This window comes from Mytilus galloprovincialis, chromosome 4 (genome assembly GCF_965363235.1).
Source record: "Mytilus galloprovincialis chromosome 4, xbMytGall1.hap1.1, whole genome shotgun sequence".
Lineage (NCBI taxonomy): Eukaryota > Metazoa > Mollusca > Bivalvia > Mytilida > Mytilidae > Mytilus > Mytilus galloprovincialis.
The window spans coordinates 86,013,227-86,040,062 of NC_134841.1; the positions used below are offsets into that span (position 1 = coordinate 86,013,227).

Here is a 26,836-nt window from a genome sequence, read left to right on the forward strand (position 1 = left end):
TTTCTAACTAAAAGTTAACTTGTGCTGTATATCTTTTCCTTGCAGTTATGCACAACAAGGAGAGTCTTTATCTAGCCAGAATCAACCAAGATTTTTATTGGAACTTCTAGAAAATGTATTTCACCAATTCAGAAATGTTGCCAGGATGCACAAGATTGTACTTCGTAACTTACAGAGAATTATAGTATGTATAGTTTTTTCTAACATTTATTTATTCCTTTATTTCCTTTATTTGATAAAATCAGTGATTTCTCTTAATTGTCAGCTATTTCTTTGTTTTAGCCAAATATTTGTTGCCGCTTTTAATGTCACTTTTTTTAACCGAAAAAAATACAGTAATATACATTTGATTTCTTCATTCTACATGTCTTTTGTCATCATTTTCATCTGTTTCATCTTTTTTCATCTATTTATCTTGACTGTCCCAAATCAGATGAAAAGAACTCTTCAGATATATTATTATCCAAATATTGAAATAAGTATTAACTAATGATTGAGAATTTTCTTCACTACGAATACATTTATAAAAATTACATTGGTTGGCAATTTTTATGTATTCTTCTTTAAAAAGTAAGATTTCTGGCACTATTGGGATAAGTATTATGTTTTTAAAAAACACCAGGGTTCTACAAAAAATATTTGAAGCAGTATAGTATAGGCATAGAACTTAATGTTAGGAAACAGTGAACTTAGTGTTGTTTTAGCCAATCTTTTTATAAATGAGAACTCAAAAGTAGATTTCCACACTCGCGAGGCTGACATAAATGTTATGTTATGACACAATTGGTATTTACTATTTAAGCCGACACCTGAGGAGACAGTCGATGAGGTGTGTATTGGGATCTTGCTGTTTGTATTATGATTTTGTATCCTTATATGTTGTTTTTGTTTCCTTGTTTATTTACTTTCTACTTGTTTGAATACAGTTGTTATTCATCAATATTTACATTTACTCATACCCTTGTTGTTTTTTTTTTATAAAAAAAGACTCTATTTTGATAATAATGTTGTCTTTCTGGTTACAATTGACAATGGATATGGATTCTCAAATGAATCCTCCTTTTTTGTTTTAACTGGAGTATAGTTTATGTGGAAACATGGAACTCTAGTACCAAAAACAAGGAAACATAAAATTCAGTCAGGGTCAAACAAAGGGGTGGTTCTATTAACCAGAAATATGGCATTTTTTCTTCTCACCTATTTTACAATCAGCAACTGAACAAAAAATGTATTCAACAATTTTAGCTTTCACTGGGCAATAAGGATCCTTAAACTTACTGACTGTATAGTTATGTATGCTTTTTCAGCCTATGTTGTTTCGTTTTGTTTTTTAAAAGCAGTATATTTTTGCATGATGAATTATTATATTTTGTGTTTAATTTAATTGATGGGACCATTAAAAACTTAATCCTTTTATATTTTTTCTTCTCACTTAAAACATATTCATGTCTTTGTAAAACACATCTAAATTGTGATAATCATGTATAAAAGTGCATGTTTGAACAATGCATGTCACTTGTATTCGTGTGTACAGAATGGACACATTTTTGAAAATATTTCATGTGTCTAGAAATGTTGTTTCATCACTATGTTTATTACCAGTATGACATTGTTATTTTAAATATTCCTAGAACTAGTTTGCCATTTGCATCTTGCTCAATTTTGATCAAATTGACATTTGGCAATGTAGGCTCAATTCTTTGTTATAATTTAGTGTCACACCAAATTAACATTTTTGGGGCAAACAATTAAGGTCAATAATCATTTTCATATTCATTGCTCTTCAACATCTTGTTCACAATTATTTTCAAAGACATATAAAAGGCCTTATATGAAACTTTTGTTGCTTTTTTCACAGGAACTTTCTGAATTTTGGTGTGAGCATGCTTTACCTTCTGATATTTTTCAGAATCATCCCTCATTAACTTCTTAGGCCTGTTTACAAGGGTTGGTTATGGTCAATCTACTAGAATGTCTTTAATATAACTGCATCTTTTAGCTTTCACTAAAGCTTGCAAGAAACACTCTATAGGAACTTTCATTAGGAAATAAAGAACATTATTTTTATTTTTGTATAATCTCTGACCTATAAATTTAAAATGCAACAAAAATAGATGAATTGAGCATGTATAAAAAATTAAAAAAGACTGGTGCAATAAGTTGACTACATATCCAACAGTCAATCATCTCAATAATAAAGATTTCACACTAATTGTCAAAGGACGTGTTTTTCTTTCTTTATAACTTTATTTTTGTTTAAAGCATCTATCTCGCTGTTAGACATACAAAATTTCCTGCCACAATTCATCAAGTATGGACAAAAAAAATCACAAACTTCTTTATAATACAGTACACCTATGAGGTTTTAAATTTTGTTGAGCTTGATTGAGAAACTTTACACAAACATTTATTTTACGCAGGTGTCTGGTGTACCAGTAAGAAATGAATTGTTATATGATATGAATGATGTGTGGTCAAAGATACAAGCAGTTGTAAGTATTGATATTGAAATTGATTATAGATAAACAATATAGCATCTTCTTGTCTTGTTTTTAAGATAAGATTGCAAATTTTTTCAAATATATGCTATTGTAATTGTCTATTAGTAGTGGTTCAATTTGTGGATTGTGGACACCTTGCATTTTCAGGGATATGTGATTATCTGGTTCTGCCAAGATCTGGATACCACTTTATAGAAATTTTCCAGTCTTGTCCGGGCTTTTGCTAATGAACTTTTCAACCAAAGCTTTTCAAATTTAAATATGTAGTTACTGATGACATAATGGAGGTCAATTTCAATAATGGCGATTTTCACTTTTCCTTTTCAGTAGTTATGGTTCTTGAAAGATTGAAAAATGGTGTTTCAAGTCATGTCGCTGCATTTACTAATGAACCATTCAACCAAAGCTTTTCAAATTTTAAAATGTTGTTACTTTTACCATTTAGGAGTTTTGGTCCTTGTGATATTGACAAATGCCAGGACACAAATAAATGTTAAAAAGTCCAGTTTAATGTCATTCTGACAGCTCTTGTTTCTATTTACAGCTGGAACTAGTTCTAAGAGAATATTTAGATGTACAGACATCATCCAGACAAAGAACTCCCACAAGTTTTGATGAACCAAGTACAGACATAAACTCTTACTTCAGTAAGAAAAAGCCAACCAAATCAAAAAAGGTAATATCAGAAGACTAACGTAATATATAATGTTTATGGGGACCGGTATGAATTTAAGAGAATCCTTATAATTAAACCTTGTCAGTTGATAGCAGGCAGAGAACATTTTTTTAATGAACCTAAACTGTTAGTTACATGGCTATTCAACACTGGTATACATTCAATGGTAACAGAATAATCCCCATGTCTATGCAGGTACTCAGAAAGTATTAAAAAAATAAGAAGGATATGTCGGGTTTCAATATGCACCTAGTACATCAAGATCACTAATAATGTGTACTAGTGTACATACTTAACAAGTCTTACCTCTTGACAAAAGGAGCAATCCCCCATCCATAATATGAAGAACATAATTGTATAAAAATGAATTTTGAATAACATTTTGCTAAATATTTTAACTAAAATGAAACCTCTAAGTATAAATCATTTACTTTACTTATACAAATTTACAAAGATTTAAGGTAGTCTTTGTATAAGATAATATATAAAAAGACCATTTTGATATAACACATTAATCAATTTTTTTCACAATAATCAGTTTTATTTTTTTTTATTTTCTGATTTTCATCATTTATAGTGTGACAAATTTTGCATTACTTATATTCTGTTTGTATTGTCTCATTGTGATTAATTATTGCCCTATATTTGTTGACAATAGTTTTATTTTCCATTTGAAATGTAGTTTACATTTCTTCTAGAATTATGTATAACTTAAAGTCTAAACAATTATTCTGTTTGTAGCACCATGGAAAGAGTGATAAGGTCAAATATTCAAAGATTTTATAAATATGCTTTCAAATTATCTCCCTTAGTAGTATAAATCTCATAGTTTAACAATAATTGGCATAAAGCTTCACTAATTTTCATACTATTCATATACTGATATATAGACATAACAAGCAGAACATGGAGTCCATTTGATAGATTATCAGTAGGAGTGAAGGATTATCTTTCAGAATAAACAAGAAACCATAACAAAAAATACCTACAAATAATCCACTACTGTAAAATCAGAAATTAATGCATGCATTTTATATTGCAATATTTTGAAAATGGACAAAAATGTCTGATTTACGGGAAAAGCAGTTATATATATATTTTTGATATCAGGATGTGAATCCTTATTATTGCGATGTTCACTCAGTCATACGCATGAATACCACGTGATGAATACAAACCTTGCAATAATTTTAAAATTAACAGTATCCATACAATGAAAGATATGCATACATTCAAATATCAAACTACTTAAAGTGACAGGGAATTAACTTCAGCAATATTACTTACACAGTTAATGGAAAATAGATTACTTTATTACAGTAACAGAGTATTCTGTGGTATTTTATTTGTGAAATTAGGAAGAATGTCAGTTTCACAGAGATATGTCATTCTGCATTTAATGCCCTAAATTCCCATACTATTAATATTGCAGTTAGCCTAAGAGGACTCTTTTTATCAATGCATTTCTTCCTGTTTTAAAGTCTTGTTCAGAATACAATTTGTTTTCATGAAACAAAACATAAGAAAAGCTTTGATTCTGTGTCTGTATAGAAAGAAAACTAAGTGAATATAAAAACAATCTAGTTTTTCAGTTTTATATGAAAATTAATTCTGCTGCTTCTAGAAGTTGGAGTAAGTTTTAACAATTAAATATGCTTTGTTTTACAACATATATTTTTTTTTCGAAAAGGAGAGTAAAACAAATAGCTTGTGTTTCTTCTTAACTCTTGCATTAGAATAAAAGAATACAGACAATTTATTGAAAAACTTGTATATGTTCATTGTCCTTGACCTCATTTTTGTGGCAACTGCTTGAATCTTTTTGAATCTGTTGCTGTAAATACATTAGTGGCACATCTCCATTTATCCAGATTGGGAGTTTACAATTATTTCACTGAAGTGTGTCTGTACCCTCAAAGCTCTCGAAGGGTGCTCTGGTTAACAGAGGGATCTACATATATACATTATATACACTGGATTGGTAGAATATCTTAATATCTTGATAAAGCACATTAGCATATAGAACTAGATCTACATGTTTATGAAAATGAAAATCAGATATTTTTCCATTAACTTATTTTACCTGCTATGTTTATTACATTTTTGTATTTGACTTCCTGTTCAGGTTCATATGGAATAAGCATGTATTATTTGCCAGCAGATGTTATTAAGCAAGAAACAGTAAATAACAACACCTGACCTGGTTCCAGTGACACTAGTGAATTTCTATATACTTATACTTGTTGTTTTGATTACAGATATCATTGTTTAGATTTGATGCTTCTATCCATGCTATGAGTACCAACAGCTATGTGGATGATAACATGACTTTTGATACAGTAAGTATTGATAAGACTTTTATTTCACTTTTTTGGGTACATTGTTCAACAATATAAATGTATGCTTCTTTTCGAACACAAATGTTACAGAAAACACAACATCTGTATGCTGATAAAGTGACAAAGATGATAATGATTTTTAAAAAGCTTGAATTTCAGAGTTCATGAAACTTTAGTTGACTGTGATTTCCTTTTCATGTTTCAGTTACTTACTAGTACCAAATCATCTGCTAGTATACCAATATAACTTAAACCATTGGAAAACTGCCTATGTAGTTTGAAAAGAAACACAATTAAAACTTGCATTCTTAAAAGCAAGACTACTTTAGGAATAGATGAGATACATATTTATCAGAATTTATGTTCAATTTCCAATTTTTTTAATTGTAATGAACTTCCTTCTCAGTTAAAAAATTCAAGAGCAGAAAAGTGTAAAGTGAGGCAGTGTAACCCTCAAATTAAAGACGTCTCCATGTTTTAAGTACTACCATGAGTAGGATAAATGTGTTAGGTAGATTAAACTTTTTGTATGCAATATATGGGTGGAAAAACAAAAGTCAAAAAGTTTCAAACTACTCATTGTGGTTTTTTAAAATTTTATTACAGGGAAATTTATTTCATGTCAACCTTTTATCAGAAGTTGGACTTGGTAAACATCAGATGGTGTGTAAACCAAGTGTAAACAACATCACAGGTAAATATCATAGGAAAGGTGTAAACCCAGTGTAAACAACATCACAGGTATATATCACAGGAAATGTGTCAACAAAGTGTCAACAAGGTCACAGGTAAATATCACAGCAAATGTGTTAACCCAGTGTAAACAACATCACAGGTAAATATCACAGGAAATGTGTAAACAAAGTGTCAACAAGGTCACAGGTAAATATCACAGCAAATGTGTTAACCCAGTGTAAACAACATCACAGGTAAATATCACAGGAAATGTGTAAACAAAGTGTCAACAAGGTCACAGGTAAATATCACAGCAAATGTGTTAACCCAGTGTAAACAACATCACAGGTAAATATCACAGGAAATGTGTAAACAAAGTGTCAACAAGGTCACAGGTAAATATCACAGCAAATGTGTTAACCCAGTGTAAACAACATCACAGGTAAATATCACAGCAAATGTGTTAACCCAGTGTAAACAACATCACAGGTAAATATCACAGGAAATGTGTAAACAAAGTGTCAACAACATCACAGGTAAATATCACAGCAAATGTGTTAACCCAGTGTAAACAACATCACAGGTAAGTATCACAGGAAAGGTGTTAACCCAGTGTAAACAACATCACAGGTAAATTTCACAGGAAAGGTGTTAACCCAGTGTAAACAACATCACAGGTAAATATCACAGGAAATGTGTAAACAAAGTGTCAACAAGGTCACAGGTAAATATCACAGCAAATGTGTTAACCCAGTGTAAACAACATCACAGGTAAATATCACAGGAAATGTGTAAACAAAGTGTCAACAACATCACAGGTAAATATCACAGGAAATGTGTAAACAAAGTGTCAACAAGGTCACAGGTAAATATCACAGCAAATGTGTTAACCCAGTGTAAACAACATCACAGGTAAATATCACAGGAAATGTGTAAACAAAGTGTCAACAAGGTCACAGGTAAATATCACAGTAAATGTGTAAACAAAGTGTTAACAAGGTCATATGTAAATATCACAGTAAATGTGTAAACCCAGTGTCAACAAGGTCATATGTAAATATCACAGGAAAAGTGTAAACAACATCACAGGTAAATATCACAGGAAAGGTGTTAACCCATTGTAAACAAAATCACAGGTAAATATCACAGGAAATGTGTAAACAAAGTGTCAACAAGGTCACAGGTAAATATCACAGCAAATGTGTAAACAAAGTGTCAACAAGGTCACAGGTTTTAAAATATCACAAGAAAAGTGTAAACAACATCACAGGTAAATATCACAGGAAAGGTGTAAACCCAGTGTCAACAACATCATAGGTAAATATTAGAACACATGCACCTTTCCAAATCTATAATTTTGTGTTTGTCAAGTATTAAAAATATGATACTGTTAACTAAAATATACTAAGGGTTTGTATTTGAAGTCAGAGAAAAGACATTTCCCTTACTTCCCTTACATATAATATAACTGCCTAAAACAGTCATACCTCTTAATAGAGAAACAAAGGACTTCAGGGTATTCATTCGTTACACAACTGTTAGTATGTTTTAATGCTTATATAGTTTATTCATTTATAATTACAAAACATAATATACATAATACAAGGTAAAAAACACTAATTCTACTACTGGCTTTGTTACACAAGCCGATATTTCCTGACATGTACTGCTCTGTGTAATAAATTTTAACTATTTTTCTGTTGAAGACCTGCCACCAGAAAATTTTCCCTACTCAATGGTTGAAACCTTCTTATTTGTTCTCCACTTTGGTCAATGGGTTGACGAACTACCTCCAGAATATTTCCCCTACTGAACAGTTTGAACCATATGATATGTTCTCCCCTTTAGTCAGTGGGATCTCATAGAACTACATGATATGATTGATGTTGGTTAAAAAAACTTTATTTATAGAATAACTAATCGAAGAATTCAAATAGAGAAAAATATTCAACGAGTGACCGAACAACACATTAATTCATGAATGCGTGTAGTGCATGAGTTGAATATTTTTCGACATTTGAATTCTTTAATTAGTTATTCTTTTTATTACATTGGCAAATGGCTTGTTCTTTAAAGAAATTTATGTAAAACATGTAAGGAACTACGTATTTTTTCTACGCATTCACAATTCGTTTTGATCCGCCGTTATCGACATCTTGACAACGCCTATTGTTGTATGACGTCAGAGAGTGAAATAACCACGTTTATTTCACATGTGAAATTATCGGTTTTTATTTAACTGGGAAATCAATGTATTAATTTTGTTTAACATTAATTTTTGTCAGTTTGTAAAAAAATTTAACCTAAGAATCATTGTATCATTTTACTGGAATTAAAAAAAAAAAAAAACATTTAAAAAAATGTCTGACCTTTCTTGATATTATGTTTGGGATAAGAATTTAGAAGCTGATTTGTTAACTACTTTAATTTGATTAGGCTAGCTGTCTGTAGGTGTCAACAGTCAAATGTATATTTCTTAGAGATAATGGAACATCTCAAAACAAAATCCAATCATTGCAGAATTTAAAATATTAAGTAAATTTCTAATAATCGATTCTATGAGGGAAGTGTCTTTTAAAATTATGTAAACATATAGAATTTTATATAGATTTTAAAATTTTTGATGTAATCATTTAAAAGATATATCTGCCCTACCAAAAACTTCAAAAACAAAGTTAATATATTTCCACAACATAGAGGTTTGCATGAGAACTGCCTTTATATGTTTGTGATCCAATGAACAGGAAGCCATCTTTATTTATAGCCAATGACAGTGGCAGACAAATTCCTAGTTCATCCCTTGTATTACAGAATGTTAGATAATTGCCCTGAATGTCCAAAACATGTAATATTGGATTGTTTATACATGTATCTGATACTATAAATGTGTTCCTTTTTGTGTACACAATATCATATGGTTTAAATGGATGGCTTCCATTCATAAAAGAATCGGCATAACCTTTATAAACATTGGTCACTTTATCCTGGTCCAAATCTAAGATGAAAACTCTTCCACTACTGTCTCTTGTGTGATGATCTGCTCTGTCTACGACGGCAATAATGTTTTTGTGGGTAGCAATACTATTCGGAGCAGTGAAAAGTGGATACGTTCTTTCATGGTTCCCTTCCTCATCGAGTACAACAATTTGTCCTTGCCTATTAAATTCTTTCATACAAACTCCTAGAATGATTTTACGCCTTTCTTCATTTAAATGAATGGTCACTATTCTTCCTGCTGGTACCCTTATATTTGGGGCTTCTATAGGTGTTTCTGTTCCAAAAGGTATGACTTTAAGATTATTTTCCTCCGTTGAGAACAGCAGATCTCCTGTGTTGGTGATTGCTACATCGGTATACCACACTGGTATGGTTGTAATTTCTTCAAGAGTGTTTCCTGATGTTGAAACGTGTTTTAAGATTTTAGTCCGGTTGTTGCATAACCATGCTGAATTATCTGAACAAGTAATTATTTTAAAAATCCCTGGAAAATTTGTGTTATATTGTTTTACAGCTTGAAATTCCATTTTCTGTTACCAGCTCACTAATTCTTTTTTTGTCGATTTTATGTTCAAGAAAAATTAAAACTTCATTTAGTAATTTTTGAAGTTTAATCCTCAACATCCAAGACAGATTATTTTCAAATGAAGCAATGTTTATCACCCATTTAACAAAAAATACTACTGAGCTCATTCAGTATAATTCATAATTATAGATTACATTGTAACATGATATTTTCATGAAATATTGTTAAATTTAAATGTCAGTCATCTTAAGATTTTAAAAATATTTAACACTTATCCATGTTATCACAATCATCTTTACTATAAATTTGAATTATGTGTTTTCCTCTAATGATTCCTGGGGATTTAAATGTGATTTAAAATCTGTGTTATTATGATTTTTTTGGCAGCATTTAGTGAGAAAATATTTTAAATCAGCAATAAATATATTAATAGATTGTTGGCAGTAAAATCTGTAGTTTAGTTTTAAATACAAAATTAAAGATAATTTATAGGCATGATTGATATGATATGAAATATGAATCTTTGGTTAAGGCCTGTTCTTAATTTCATAACTCAAGTATAATTTATTCATAGTTTTAGAAATTTTATAGACATTTTTGTTCTCTGGCTTGATCATAAAAAGATATATCTCTAAATTAATTCACTGTGATATGAAAATGTATCTGATTTATAATATTTTTTTAGACTAATTTTTCTGGTTTCCTAATCTTTTGCAGATGTGTAAGCTTAAATACGCCTTTGTCATATCTGCACAGTCTAGAACACATTTGTATCTGCTTCTCTCCTAAATCTCTTATCATGAATTGATATAGCTTACTCAGAATTTTACTATATGATGCTATTAGCACCTCTTGTATTTTTGTCTCGCCTTGATGGAGTCAAAAAGCGAGACAGGTATGCTGTTTCCGGCGGCTGCGACGGCATCAACAATGTATTAGTTTGTGATTAGGTCTAATGGTGAATGACAAGTGGTAGGTCAATCAAATTTGGTATGCAGTTGTATAAGCATTAGAACATCTCATTTCCATGGAGATTATTTGGCCCTGCCCCCTCAGTCATGGTCTATTGACTTCGAAACTTTTGCTTATTTTACATGTATTAGTTTGTGATTAGGTCAGTTTATGGGGAACCACAAGTGGTAGGTGAATGATATTTGGTATGCAGTTGTATAAGCATTGGTATATCTCATTTCCATGGAGATAATTTGGCTCCGCCCCCTTAGTCATGGTCTATTGACTTTGAAAAAATTATTATGTATTAGTTTGTGATTAAGTCAGTTCAAGTGGAACCATTAGTGGTAAGCCAATGTTAATTGGTATTCAGTTGTATAAGCATTGGCACATCTCATTTCCATGGAGAATATTTGACCTTGCCCCTCAGTCACAGTCTAATGACTTTGAAACTTATCTTAGTTAACATGTATTAGTTTGTGATTAGATCAGTTTAAGATGAACTGCTAATGTTTAGTCAATGATAGTACAAAAAAAGGCGAGACATATCTCTGTGATAACAGTTTATTATGAAGGGCATTATATTTTACCTCGGTCCCTCTGTATGTCACACAAGAGAAAAAGTCAGACCAATTGTTTTATATTTGGTCATTAACTAAACATTCATTATATATATAATTAGATGCAAGGTGTGAACAGAATGACTTAAGGCGAAGTGTACGTAATTAAGCTACACAATTGATTTAAAAAAAAATTTACATGTAGATTCTACTTGTAAAAATAAATCGGAAAATAAAATAAAAAAAGGGGGTAACCGTTTTCGTTTTTGAGATGCGAGCTGTTGAAGTTAACAGCATCATACACCAAAATTACAAAGGATATATAGGGAAAATCGTGAAATTCGGCAGGAATTGTTACATTTCCAAGATTTTCTATTATATTAGACAATCGATTTTTTTTTAAATTTAGGAGACGATTCTAAAATGTCTGAGGAATCGATTGGTGCAAAGAAAGTCCTTAGCAACCGTGCTACTTTTCAAGCTATACCCTGTTAAAGTTGAATTTTGCGTGTAAAAAAACAAAAAACAACGACAACGTTATTGACGTCGCTGCAACAGTTACGACGCTTCATATAGTTCTATACTTGTATGAAATATATACCGTTTTGTTGGAGTTCATGTTGCTCTGTCTTTAGTTCTTTATGTTACGTGTTGTGTACTATTGTATTGTATTTGTCTATTATATTCGGGTGCATGCGGAGATCACCAAGCTAGAAAACGGTTGACATTTTCTTCATTATGAACTAGAACTATTTTCGACCTTGGTGCCTTATTTTTGTTAAAATCTAAACACTGCGACGTGTTTTCAAAATCTTTGTTCCCATAAAACTTCATTTCATCAAGGTCTCTTCTCAGAATATCAGCCATCTGTCTGGCACAGGATAACAAATCAATATTTAAGTAAATTTAAGTTGTGTGGTAATTCTTAGTACATTTGGGTAAATTAATCTTATCTTTGTGCCGCATAAGCATCTCTATAATTCAACACATCCCTGAGACACGACATTATATATTTTATGCGTTGCATGATCTTCTTTTTATCACAACCCAGACCGGCTAGTAACCGTTGTATAACTTTACACGTCTGAAGACGAATATTTGCGTGAAACATTTTTGTATGATTTTTATTTCTGGAAATCAATCTGAAATCTACAACAGTCCTTTTCCGAAAGTTGGGCTGGACCTTTACTTTTATGTGCATTCGGGATTTACACAAATTGTAACCCGAATAATTCAGTCGTATTATTCAGCTGATGTACGAATGCTACATTTCTCGTGTGGGAGAAAATCGGACACGGAAAGGGCTTGAATTATTCGAGTTACTCAAATTGAAACTCGGGAATATATTTCTAACTGTTCGGAATTCGCGGAAACAAATGATTGTTTTTCGCATTACGGTATTGAATCAATATGAGTCAGAGATACCAATTATTTCTTTTAACAAATTCGAATACCAGTCAGTTTATAGGACCTCAGTTTGAAATAGGGGCGGCAATCCATTCATTTTATCCAATCAATTGGAAAAGGGGGGGGGGCAACATTGATAGTCAAAAAGCCTTGAAATATTCGATAAAAACGTTGAATGTAAATTATATGAACTCCAAAGTCTCATATTATAAGACTAGTAAACCACAGTCTTCTCAATTCTTGTATGATCATGAACTAGGTGAAAACCTAGAGCTAACCGAGTGCGAGATCCTCATGGATAATCATCGAGGTCTTTAAACACCCCTTGCAGTAAACTTGGGTTAAATTTTAAAAAAAATCGAAATGTAATAGTCTGAACACATTTCACCTCTCATTTCACTAAATATTTAATCGCAGTTACAAGTATCACAAAACTTCCCTGACCTCTTTTCTTTAACCATAATAGAGGGAAGAGGGAAGGAGGGATCCAGATCCCGAAATCCCATGCTTAAAAACACTAAATCCCTAGGTCCCGAACTTGAAAAAAAAAAAAAAAATCCCGAAAGGGTCAATTCCGAAATCCCGAGCTTAAAAACACTCGATCCCGGAATTCCGATAAAGGTCCTACCCTCCCCCCTCCCCCCGTAATTCTATATTCTATTCATTCATAATCTTGAATTGAGACTTGATACTTCAAAATTACATTCTCTAATTTTGAATGCTGCACACAGGCACAATAAAAGAAAACAGATTTCGCTATATATCTCTTCGAAATTGGAATTTGTGAAAGAAGAAATGACATGTTATATTTTATCTTACATGTGTACTTTCAATTTCAATATGTTTCTAAATTTAGATTTAGTTTTCCCATAAATTGCGGACGGAATAGAAGACACCCTGTTTATTTTCTGCACATGTAGAAAAAGTTGAAAACTGGGAGTTGAATGAAATAATTTTTACTTATTTTAAGATAAATGTTAGAGTGAGACAATTTTTAAGTTACTGAGTAATTTTTAGGGCATAATTTGTTTATTTTTTGTTTGTTTTCCGTCTTTGTTCTTCCTACTTGTAAGTGTTGCACTAGTGGTCAAATTATTCTCTTGGTATCGTCTGATATCTTATATGAATATAAATCATGTCATTAAATTTTCAATTGCACAAAATACGAACATTTCAACGTCTTCTTTTAATTAAACAATTAAATTAACACGTCTTTCATTAATTATTTGTAACCTGTTATTCATTTTTAAAACTTTACGTTGAGTACTGTGTTTTTCGTTCAAGACTACGGCTTTTTAAACTGACGATATTGTTGGGTCAATTCAGGTTTTATTCTAATTAATTTGATATCAATAGAAGAAAAAATGTTACATCTTTATTTGTTTATTTGTTTATAATTTTGTTGTGAGGTGTTTTTTCTTTCTGATGATATCATAAACACGAAATGCCTTCTCCGACGCGTCTAAAACAAAAAAAGAACCAGTGTTTTTAAGTCAGACTGCACACAGAACAACGTACAGAATGCTGTGATTCCTAGTTGGAGTTATATATATAATTTCTATGAGGTTTAAGACAGCACAGGCGTGCTTGTTGGATTCATTATAGACCGCAAAAAGTAGTTTCTCTTTCATGTGTCCTTTCTTGGAGTAAGGGAGATAACTTGCGTAACTAACGACGAACGTTTTTAATCCCGTATTCCGCTAGAGGCGTGCAATTACGTACACTTCGCCTTAATATATATTGTTTTTAAGATGGAAGTAAGTCAAATAGGGCCAAAATAATATCAATTATTCAATATTAGAAAATGAAGAAAGCTGTTAAATCTCAAATGAAGTTTAAATGGAGTATTTGAAATAATGTTCCGTAACTGGAAATTGATATAGGATCAAATATCTAGATGTTGGATTGTTTCAAGATACTCAAATTCCAGGATATGATATTTTTATAACTTTTTTTACAGCCATATTCATGCCATTAGAAGCCTTCATTAAAGAAGTAGAAGATGCAGTAGCTTGTCAAGACGGGTAAGTAAGATAAGAGAAATAATAAGGGGTAGATACTGATGTGATTTACAATATGATCACTAAATAAAAACAAAGGATCTTGACAGCTAACCGTTCAGAGCAAAAAATTAAATTGCCTTTAATGATGCATTGCATTTCATTTTCAGAATATAAATGACAAATACTATTTTGTGACCTTGGAATTGAATTACAGTATCCTCATTTGACCAGATTTAATGCAGAGTATATATTGTATGTGTGTGTGTTTTACAGAACATTCAGTTTACAGTTATTTGTATTAAAGTTCAGGCAAAACATGTTGCATTAACCTTATCCAAAAAGTGTTTTCTCTACCTTCCTATTAGGGAACTAGACCAGAAAGACTTCATATTTGGTCAGTAACTAAACATTCATTATATATACATCATATATAGGTGTAAACAGAATGACTTAATATATATTGTTATTAGCTTGACAGAAATGAGTTGTAAGATGTGCACACTTATCACACCTGTCAGACACATTCTTTTTGTTTACAGATTCTTTGAATGTATCAACATTATGAATGAACTTGATATTTTTGTCACATATTTCTCCAATACTACTAAACTAAATTATCTGCAACTTGACAGTGATAACTTGTTGAATCTTTTTGGAACTGCTAGACATCCACTTTTTGTTTTCTCATACAATGATTTATGAGTGGGGGTATGCTTAGCAAGAAAATATGCAGTGTAACTTTTTTCTTTTTTCTTATTTTATAGAACATCAAGTTTACAGTCGTTTGTAACTGAATTCATACAGAATATATTTCTTGGACAAGTTCATGCCACAGTCTCCTCAAGCATAGCTGCAGCTACTAAAGGTAAACAACTTTGTAGTTATATAGAACTGAGCATTCTTACATATCATACTTGATTCATCAATAAACACACTATAATACTGATTTCTATTATAAATATAAGAATGGTATTTGTGTCTGAAAGTGAAACTAACAAACTAAGGTCATTCATTCATTCTTTCCAAAGCATTGACAATCACATTTAGGATTGAAGGTAATATGGAAGTTGTCTTTTACCTGTTTTGATAGAAAAGGTCCTCAGAACTTTTAAGGGTTTTAGGACATATGTCAATAACACAACACAATGAAATCAAATGTCATTTTTCATTTGGCCTTCACACTAAAATTGATTGTTTGTTGGCATTTGAAACTGCTATCAGCTCTCTTTAATAGCTATATCATGGCTGCCATTTTTGAACCCACCTTGACACATTTTGCATTATGAACAAACAAAGATCTAAATACAGTGAGGTAATAACAAAAAAGCTTCTGTGTTCCCTGTCTTTGTTTCCTATCACTACACATTGGTTAGGGGTATATATCATCTATATTATATGGTATTAAACAGTTGGTTTGCTTATGTGTTGTAAAAATGTATTGTGAAAATATAGAAACAAAGAAAGAGTGCCTTAAATGGCCAATAAAATCATCTTTTTGCAAAATAACCTGATAAGAACTGCAGATTGCATGGTTCACCTTAACTGTCAAGTTTACAAATGAAAAATGAATGCTCACCATGGTTTTAAGGAAGCAAAATGGTATTATATTTTTATTTGAAAACGAAAATTTAATTATTTTTTGGTTTATTATCAAAAAATGTAATAAACTTTTATTTTGACCAAGATTTGAAAAACTACAATAATAGCTTCAAGAATTTTACTGTAAATCATTAATAATACAATTTTTTTAATATACTTGAAATTTGTTGATAGTTGATGAAGAAGATGGAAGTAAGTCAGGTCACATGTTGTTGTATTGTTGTCATGTGACTTTGTGTTTTGATATTGTGATGCTTTCTTGTAATCTCCCCTTCTTATTTGTTTTAATGTGCAAGATATCTTGCCTCTTTCTTAATAACGTATTATTTAACATTATTGCCTAATTCTATACAGTTTGAGAAACGAGAATCTTGTTTTATCTTTTTTATGCATCAACTGTTTTATGAACATTTTTCATGATATGACATGACATTACTAAATGCATTAAATGTGCATGTTTATTTGTTTGCCACAACCAGATTGAAGGAATAATCCTTAATCATTATAACTGCAAAAATTTAAACACTAGAAAAGGTTCCTCAAAATCCATGTATTCATGCCCACATTTAACATAAAACCATATTTTTTTCCCCTACTCTTCTAATCATTTGAATACATGTATAAGTTTACTTTTTCATGAAATGACATATAGCAATTAAAAAAACCTACATTATGAAATGACCATAATCATCAATGCTGTCCTTTAGTGAGCGTTCACCATTTTCTTGATCAAAACATAATTCAAATGTGATCAAGGGCATTTATTTTTATATTTTATATTTACTCTTGTACCAATGTTTCATCCGCTTTCATAATATCTATTTTGTTTTCCCATAATCTTCATGAGCTTTCGCAATATGAATAAAATTTTGTTTGCAACTTTCAACTTTCAATAGAAAATTGACCTATTATTTTCCTTTCAGAGAAAAATATGTTTCATCTTCATTTAAAATTATTGTCACCACAAAACTTCACCTAAATATGTAAATGCTATACATCTTCTAAAGAAATCATGAAACAAAACACAAATGTGAAATGCTATCTTTATTCCTAGGCCTTCAGATCATTATCTCTGGTAGATATGGGTTAATGTTTAATAAATTTGCATGTTTCTTATGATGTTGCATCTTTCATTTGTTGATTCTTTTAAGTTTGACATCCATATCCAGATCTACGAGTACTAATTTTAACTTTGACTTGGTGTAATGATGCATCTTGGGAAGTAAAGAAGCCATTGACTTGGTGTAATGATGCATCTTGGGAAGTAAAGAAGCAAGTCCTACTGAAAGTGGCTCTCTTTAACCTCTATGTTCTCCTTTGACAAATATTTAATTGCTGTGATAAGAGTTTTCCTGTCCCTTGGGGGCATGCCCTGTCCCCTTAATTTCATAAATTTTGCATCATATCATATTTTGACCATTGTGGCCGTGGGGGCCATGCCAAACACCCTCATATCATGAATTGTTAAATGTCTCATAAATAGTTAAAATAGTTTAGCAATTAATTAACCATATATTTGCATATATATTCTAATTGGCCATTACAATACCTTTGTAGTCCTAGAATGTATTTGTTGGGCATTTTCCTTACTGGACTAACTTCTAGAGATGTAAGAAGACATTAGTTTTAGTCCATTAAAACATTTCCACCCAGTGTATGTTTCATTTACTTTGGTGTTATGTCCTTAGGTTCAGATCTAATCAGATAATAAGTAACCTACGATAACTTGATGTTAGGGGATAGGAAGTTTAGAAAGCAGCCTCCAACAAATACAAAGAAATTCTGACTACAATTTATGTTTATTGATTTTTTAATTGTACATCAAGGCCTGTGGTTATCATTTATTTTTTATTGTTTGCATGAACTGTTGACGTTCTGTTTGTTGACATGTAGCTTTAAAAAATAAACTGGGAAAAAAACCTAAAATATTTATAATTAATGTACAGTATGTTGTTTACAGTTTGAATAATAAGAAAAATTGTCTGTAAATTTTGTATATGCTTATTTTTTATTTTCATTTTGTATGTGGCAAGTAATTTGCTCATTACCATTCCTAAAAATGCTTGATTTAGATATTATTTGAATTTAAATGGGTTGTAAGTCAATCATTATACCTTCATTGGCTTGTTCCTTTACTTGGTACATGTATAGCCATTTTTTATTATTATTCAATGATTACATGTACAGCCATTTTTTTTTTATTATTCAATGATTACAAGTATAGATATTTTTTAAAGATTTTGATTTGTGGTTGTATAGTGCTCCATAACAGCAAATATACAAATTTAGTTACCACAATTTCAACAAGGCCCTACATGTGCAACTATCATACATCCCACAATATTCCTGACACAATTGGAAGCAGAACCTCAGTTCAGTTGAAATGGTACAGAATTTCCAGTGAAGTGTTGTCCATTTTGGAAAAGATACTGACAATTAATTATTACCTTTTACTTTCACTTTCATTTTAACGTAAACTTTGTCCAACCAATAATGGTGGCGTTACGTCTTCTTAACCTCTTGTAAACGCCATATGAACCTCATTTTATGTACCTAAGGATTTGTTTCCCATCATTAAGTTGTCCTGAAGATGCAATTGTAAGTGATGAAACATGTAGACAGGATTACAGTATTTCCTTGCTTGGGATGTTGTTTTTATTGTGTTACAAAGAGATTAAACAATAATGTCATCTAAAACATATTTTGAATGGCACCTGAAAAGAAAAAAAATATTAAAAATCCAGTAAAAGACACTATCTACAATTTTTTTTCTGTTAATAAGATATTGTTTTGAATTTCTGAATACTTAGTAGTCAGAATTAAATATAGCTATTCAAGCATCTAAATTAATACCTATCAAATAGTTTATATATTGTTGATACTCAAATTGATCCTATATAAAAATTAACCTGCAGGTTTTGATGCACTGAGACATGTTGTTGATCACAAAACTCAGAAAGATTTAGGAGTGACAAGACCACTTTTAACTGTGAGTATTTTGACATTTGAAACATTTAAAAAAAAGCATTAAAACTATTGAAAAATACTGCATTTTGTACTGGAATGGCATAGTATACTCTGAAGAAATATTTTTTCAATGAATATTGCAATATACGACAAAAATTTAAATTTTTGCGGTCGTATAAAAATATATAATGTTAACTATTTCAATGTCCATTTGTAGATTATAAGTTGTATTTTTATAAGTAAATAGCACACACTGAAATGTGTCAATTTCTTATAAAGACCAAAACACAAAAACTTAATATTGACCAATGAACCATACAGATAAGTTTAAGGTCAGATGGTAAATGCCAAAAAAGACATGTTCACCTTATAATCATGATAAAGTTGACCTACAGCGTATGTATCAGAGAGAAAGACCAAAATGAAAAACCTTGTTTGCTTATTTTTTCTTTCATATTACTGGTTTATAATGATTTAAAAATATTTATGTGGAATCCTTTGAAGATATAGATTATAAATGAACCAGTTTAATTGAAGTCTGGAGCTGGCATGTCAGTTAACTGCTAGTAGTCTGTTGTTATTTATGTATTATTGTCATTTTGTTTATTTTCTTTGGTTACATCTTCTGACATCAGACTCAGACTTCTCTTGAACTGAATTTTAATGTGCGTATTGTTATGCGTTTACTTTTCTACATTGGCTAGAGGTATAGGGGGAGGGTTGAGATCTCACAAACATGTTTAACCCCGCCGCATTTTTGCGCCTGTCCCAAGTCAGGAGCCTCTGGCCTTTGTTAGTCTTGTATAATTTAAATTTAGTTTCTTGTGTACAATTTGGAAATTAGTATGGCGTTCATTATCACTGAACTAGTATATATTTGTTTAGGGGCCAGTTGAAGGACGCCTCCGGTTGCGGGAATTTCTCGCTACATTGAAGACCTGTTGGTGACCTTCTGCTGTTGTTTTTTTCTATGGTCGGGTTGTTGTCTCTTTGGCACATTCCCCATTTCCATTCTCAATTTGATCATAATGCGTCGTTGTCGTCCAAATACTTTTAGTTTTCGCACTCTAGCTTTAGTAAAAGTAAATAGAAATCTATGAAATTTTGACACAAGGTTTATGACCACAAAAGGAAGGTTGGGATTGATTTAGGGAGTTTTGGTCCCAACATTTTAGGAATTGGGGGCCAAAAAGGGCCCAAATAAGCATTATTCTTGGTTTTCGCACTATAACTTTAGTTTAAGTAAATTGAAATCTATGAAATTTTGACATAAGGTTTATGACCACAAAAGAAAGGTGGGGATTGATTTTGGTAGTTTTGGTTCCAACAGTTTAGGAGTTAGGGGCCAAAAAAGGGCCCAAATAAGCATTATTCTTGGTTTTCGTACAATAACTTTAGTATAAGTAAATAGAAATCAATGAAATTTAAACACAAGGTTTATGAACACAAAAGGAAGGTTGGGATTGATTTTAGGAGTTTTGGTCCCAACAGTTTAGGAATTAGGGGCCAAAAAGGGGCCTAAATAAGCATTATTCTTGGTTTTCGCACCATAACTTTAGTATAAGTAAATAGAAATCTATGAAATTTAAACACAAGGTTTATGACCATAAAAGGAAGGTTGGGTTTGATTTTGGGATTCAAAAATTGATTAATTGGGGTTCTTTGATATGCCAAATCTAACTGTGTATGTAGATTCTTAATTTTTGGTCCCGTTTTCCAATTGGTCTACATTAAGGTCCAAAGGGTCCAAAATTAAACTTTAGTTTGATTTTAACAAAAATTGAATCCTTGGGGTTCTTTGATATGCTGAATCTAAAAATGTACTTAGATTTTTAATTATTGGCCCAGTTTTCAAGTTGGTCCAAATTGGGGTCCAAAATTAAACTTTGTTTGATTTCATCAAAAATTGAATAATTGGGGTTCTTTGATATGCCAAATCTAACTGTGTATGCAGATTCTTAATTTTTGGTCCCGTTTTCAAATTGGTCTACATTAAAGTCCAAAGGGTCCAAAATTAAACTAAGTTTGATTTTAACAAAAATTGAATTCTTGGGCTTTTTTGATATGCTGAATCTAAACATATACTTAGATTTTTGATTATGGGCCCAGTTTTCAAGTTGGTTCAAATCAGGATCCAAAATTATTATATTAAGTATTCAGCAATAGCAACAAATCTTCAATTGCACAGTATTGTGCAATAGCAAGCAATTTTCAATTGCACAGTATTGTGCAATAGCAAATATTTTCAATTGCACAGTATTGCGCAATAGCAAGAAATATCTAATTGCACAATATTGTGCAATAGCAAGAAATTTTCAATTGGAGTTATCTTTCTTTGTCCAGAATAGTAGTTGAATCAACTTAAATCATTGTTTTATACAATATACAATGTATATTCACTTTTACTACCAACTGATAAATTAAAACAATCTTTACCATTTAGTGATAACAAGCACTTTATTTTACATTTTAATATTTTATGTTGTATTTAAATGAGTAGTTATTGTTGCAAACTCCATTAGGAATTTGAATTGAGATCAGTTTTGGAAAAAGGGAAAGGGGGATGTGAAAAAAAAATGGGGGGGTTAAATTTTTCTCATTTCAGATTTCATAAATAAAAAGAAAATTTCTTCAAACATTTTTTTGAGAGGAACAGCATAGTGAATTGTTCAAAGGCAAAAAAAAATATTTTAAGTTCATTAGACCACATTCATTCTGTGTCCTAAACCTATGCTGTGTCAACTATTTAATCACAATCCAAATTTAGAGCTGAATCCAGCTTAAATGTTGTGTCCATACTTGCCCCAACTATTTAGGGTTCAACCTCTGCGGTCGTATATAGCTGCGCCCTGCGGAGCATCTGGTTTTAATTTAAAATCAAATGCAATTTTGGTTTTCAGAGTACTGTTACTGTAGACAGAAATATCAGGAAACTACAGGAGCTAATGCAGAGTTTACCAACCTATGGGGACCAGTTTCTCAACATGATATGTAACATACTAAAGGAATATAGAGATACCTGTAACTCTGCATATAGAGGTAACTACATAATCAAATTAATTTTTATATTGTCTTACTACTACTGGAATCATATTAGATAATGCACAGGCAAAGCTTCAGTGTGTTGACACTACATTGAAGGTTAGATATGTATGAAAATAAGAAGATGTGGTATGATTGCCAATGAGACAACTCTCCACCAGAGACTAAATGATATAAAAGTTAACAGCTAATGGTCACCATACAACCTTCAGCTGAGAGCAAAACACACATGACATAGTCTGACTTGGTGAACAAGCCAATATGCTTTTAATCCATTATACTCCTTGCTATAGATTAACAGGGGTATAAAGTTTTTTAGCCATTGGTCTGTTAGTGATTATGATGTCTGGATGCTAACTACACCACTTTATTTTGGATAGCAACCTAACGTGGATGTGTGGTCATATAAAAGATGAGTCAGATCCCTTTTAAATTTGAGATCTCGTATCAAAGGTCAAGGTCATAGCTAGTTCAAATAGACTGAAGTTTTTGCAAAATTGTAATTTCTGGATGCTTAATTAAATATTTCATACGGGGTTGCAACCTTACTTTGAAATATATATGGGATTAAAACCTTACTTTATATATGGTCACATTTAACTGGAGGAAGATCCCTTTTGATTTTGAGGTCACCACTTTAAAATCAATGTCGAAACTTCTAAAAAATCAGATATTTTCTTGGAAGTTTAAGACTTTGATCTTCTCTTATATGAATACATTCAACAGAGTTTGAAAAAATGCGCAAATAAACTGCTACAAAATTATGACTATTGCTGATGCATTTTTTGTAAGTTATTAATTTTCTTCCATAGGGATAGTACAAATAGAATCTGATGAAAAGAGAGTGATCAGTGCTACATGGGCCAAAGATGAAGATATCAGTAGATTTCTAAGGTATGTTTATTCTGTTATTTCAGATGTTTGATTGAACATTTATTATCCCAAATTCAAAGCTTGTATTCTGTTTTATGTCTGTTTGTATTGTCTTATCAGTCTGTCTGTTTGTCCCATGAAATATCTGTCACGATTTTCTCATGCTACACATGAAAATTTCCTGAGGTATTAGGCTTCATATGAACATATTACACCATATGATGCATTTTCATATCTGTTTACTCATCAACTTCCTGTTAGCTGTGTATTAAATTTTCTTACTCGCAATGGCCATGTCAGAAATTTTTATCAAATTTTTCCTAGGTACTACAAATCAAGAGTACATGTGAGCATGTTATACCGTGTGATGCCTGTTTAATCCATTGCTCAACATTCAATCTTTAATTAATTTGAAATCTAAGTTAAGTAAACAGCAGTCAAAGTTTAAAGGAAGTTATTGAAAGGTATGGGTCTTGTTCAATTAACAACTTTAAAGTTATTTTGACTTTAATAATTCAAGTTTTATTGAGACTATGACAGGAATTGTGTAAAATGGAAGCTTGCCAAGAAGTATTGCAGTATGACTTTCTTACTTACTTAGTCCTTGCTATGTCTGGAAGCACAAAGGGCAAGGCCAATGTTCCTCCACCCCTATCTGTTGTTTGCTTTTCTTTCCACTGTGCCCCAGGGATATCCTCTTTCCTTTATTTTCTTTTCTTTAGTGTTCCTTCACATTGCAGTATTTTCCACACGTTTATTGTCTTTGATTTTTAACTTGAATTTGAATTCCAGATCTTTACCCAGTTGGAGAAGTTTACAGATGTCAGAAAGACAGGACTTGAGTAAAAAACTTTGTTCTGAGGAGGAAATCAGGACCCTTAACTCTAAGGAAGCCTTGATATTAATCAGTAATCTATCATCAGAGGCCATTATTCCACAGCAAGAAATTATTACTGATGTTACACAGATGAGGACCATAGCTAATGTTCATGAAAGTCTGGTACGTAATGATTTCTTTATAGGAAATTAAAAGGATTGGTTAAAAAATAATGCCATTGTTTACAGTTTTTATACGCCCATCAAAATTTTGACGGGACGTATTATGGTATACAAATGTCCGGTGTCCGTCCGTCCGTCCGTCTGTCCGGCGTAAACATGTCGCACCGTAACTTGAGAACGACTTATCCAAATTTCATGAAACTTAATATAGTTGTTTCTTATGATGGTCAAATGATCTGTATACTTTTTGGTGAAAATAAGATTTAAACTTTTTGAGTTACGGCACTTTGTAACTAAAACAGGGGTGTGTTTTTTTTCACATGTCGCACTGTATCTCAAAAACGTTTCGTGATTATTGCTTAAAACTTTACACACTTCTTAGTTATATTAATCTTAATATCTGTATACTTTTTGTGATGATTCAAAATTTCATTTTTGAGTTTTTGAGTATTTTGTAAAAAAGGGGGAGGGTTTTTTTTACATGTCGCGCAGTATCTCAAAAACGATTTATGATTATTGCTTAAAACTTTACACACTTCTTTGTTATATTAATCTAAAGATCTGTATACTTTTTGGTGATGATTCAAAATTTCATTTTTGAGTTATTGAGTATTTTGTAAAAAAGGGGGAGGGTTTTTTTACATGTCGTGCCGTATCTCAAAAACGATTTAATGATTATTGCTTAAAACTTTACACACTTCTTTGTTATATTAATTTAAAGATCTGTATACTTTTTGGTGATGACTCAAAATTTTATTTTTGAGTTATTGAGTATTTTGTAAAAAAGGGGAGGGTTTTTTTTACATGTCGCGCCGTATCTCAAAAACAATTTATGATTATTGCTTGAAACTGTACACACTTCTTTGTTATACTAATTTAAAGATCTGTATACTTTTTGGTTTGATTCAAAATTTTATTTTAGTGATATTTGTAAAAAAAAAACAGGGTGGGGGGGGTTTCACATGTCCCGCCGTTTCTCAAAAACAATAAATGGTTATTGCTTAAAACTTCCTCAGAAACTATTTATGATTATTGCATAAAACTTCCAGACAAGACGTCGGGCGTATCATGCGCTCATGGCGCAGCTGTTTATTTAAAATATTTTTTTGGAAGGAGAATAATAATTCAACTAAACTAATTTCATAAATTTGAGCCCCAAGTTACCATGAAAAAAAGTCAATCACATGTTCTTATTTGATAATGCTATTAAAGCTTTATTTGAACTGAGTTCTTTCTTAAAAGAAAAATCACAAAATCACACATGTTCTGCCCAATCTATTTTTATTTTTTATCTGGTTAACCAATTTTTTTGCAGAAGTTATAGCAGGATAATTATTCATATGTTACATCACTATTTTATTTGATATGATCTGTATCAAGATAGTCAACAATGATGCACATTAGGAGCAAAAAGAAAGAGCAATGAAGCACATTGACATCTACCGATAATATTATTTTGTAAATTTGTTTTGAACAGGAATGGTTTGCTGGTAGATTGAGACAGTTTTGTGAGTTACTATCAGCTAGATCACCCAACTCCATGAATTCAATAGAATTATCTACTAGGGTAAGTATCATTAAAACATATTTACTGGTACTATTATATGTTTATCAACGCTTTATAATATGGTATGATATCAAATACTCCTTGCTCATAGTGAAAAGGTATTATTCTCATTTAATGTTTTTAAATAATATAACTAGTTCAAATTTCCATTAGGCAGGTATACAGAATTTGTTGAAACCACAAAATAGTTATCCACTTAATCATAGTAAATACAAAAATTTCCCTAATCTGCAAGAATAAGTTCCAATAAAAATATCTAAATACACATCTATTAGGAATGCAGCCAATTTTTTATAAAAAAAAGAAGATGTGGTATGATTACTAATGAGACAACTCTTCACCAGGGACCAAACGACACAGAAATTAACAAATACTGTGGATTCATTAATATTCATTGGATACCAATTTTCGTGGGTTTCGTTGGTACAGGTTAACAACAAACTCAAATGTTCAATGAATAGCATATTTTCAATAGGCTTTGTATACAGAGATTGGAAAAACCACGAAATCAAATATCCATGAAAATGCAAGTTTTCAGCAATCCACGAAAATCGATACCCATGAAAATAAATGAATCCACAGTTTAGGTCACCGTACAACCTTCAATAATGAGCAAACCCCATACTGCATAGTCAGCCATAAAAGTCCCCGAAAATGACAATGTAAAACAATTCAAATGAGAAATCTTATGGCCTAAATTATGTACAAAAAATAAAAATACATAAATTTTGTCTGTTTTCAGGAATACCCACCTGTGTCTGATAAGTCACTTGAGTAAGTACGATTAACATGAGCTATATGTCACTGGAGTAAGTACTGTTAATATTAGCTATAAGTCACTTTAGTGAGTACTGATAATATTAGCCAGTGAGTAAGTGCTGTTAATGTTTGCAATAAGTCATTGCCTTGATGATTATTGTCTTAAATTAAGCTAATAGAAAGAGTAGTAGAAGGAAACAGTGAGTATATAGGTATATTTTGACAAGTAATCTAACCTTAAGGGAAAGAGCAAGTTGAAAAATAAGTAAAAAATATGAGGTTTTCTGAACATTGATATCATCCATAAGCCAAAATGGAAATCTTTTTGGCAAGCTAGAAAGCTTATCATTGTGTCGATCTTCAGAATACCTGATGATCTGCTTATCATGCTTTTC

The 26,836-nt window shown here is 31.3% G+C and overlaps 1 protein-coding gene across 9 annotated transcripts in view; it reads left to right on the forward strand.

The window, feature by feature from the left end:
• LOC143073243 (exocyst complex component 4-like) overlaps positions 1 to 26,836 on the forward strand; it is a 46,974-nt gene that overhangs the window by 14,398 nt on the left and 5,740 nt on the right. For 2 of the 9 annotated variants that reach the window (XM_076248621.1, XM_076248627.1), the window contains 16 exons: positions 46 to 184; positions 803 to 829; positions 2,421 to 2,492; positions 3,046 to 3,177; positions 3,919 to 3,939; positions 5,436 to 5,516; positions 6,123 to 6,210; positions 14,593 to 14,656; positions 15,400 to 15,500; positions 17,289 to 17,309; positions 19,150 to 19,223; positions 22,102 to 22,240; positions 23,056 to 23,137; positions 23,909 to 24,116; positions 25,593 to 25,682; positions 26,425 to 26,456. In XM_076248621.1, the coding sequence (XP_076104736.1) occupies positions 46 to 184; positions 803 to 829; positions 2,421 to 2,492; positions 3,046 to 3,177; positions 3,919 to 3,939; positions 5,436 to 5,516; positions 6,123 to 6,210; positions 14,593 to 14,656; positions 15,400 to 15,500; positions 17,289 to 17,309; positions 19,150 to 19,223; positions 22,102 to 22,240; positions 23,056 to 23,137; positions 23,909 to 24,116; positions 25,593 to 25,682; positions 26,425 to 26,456 (1,371 nt within the window). The other 7 variants (XM_076248626.1, XM_076248630.1, XM_076248623.1 and 4 more) reach the window with 6 other exon arrangements.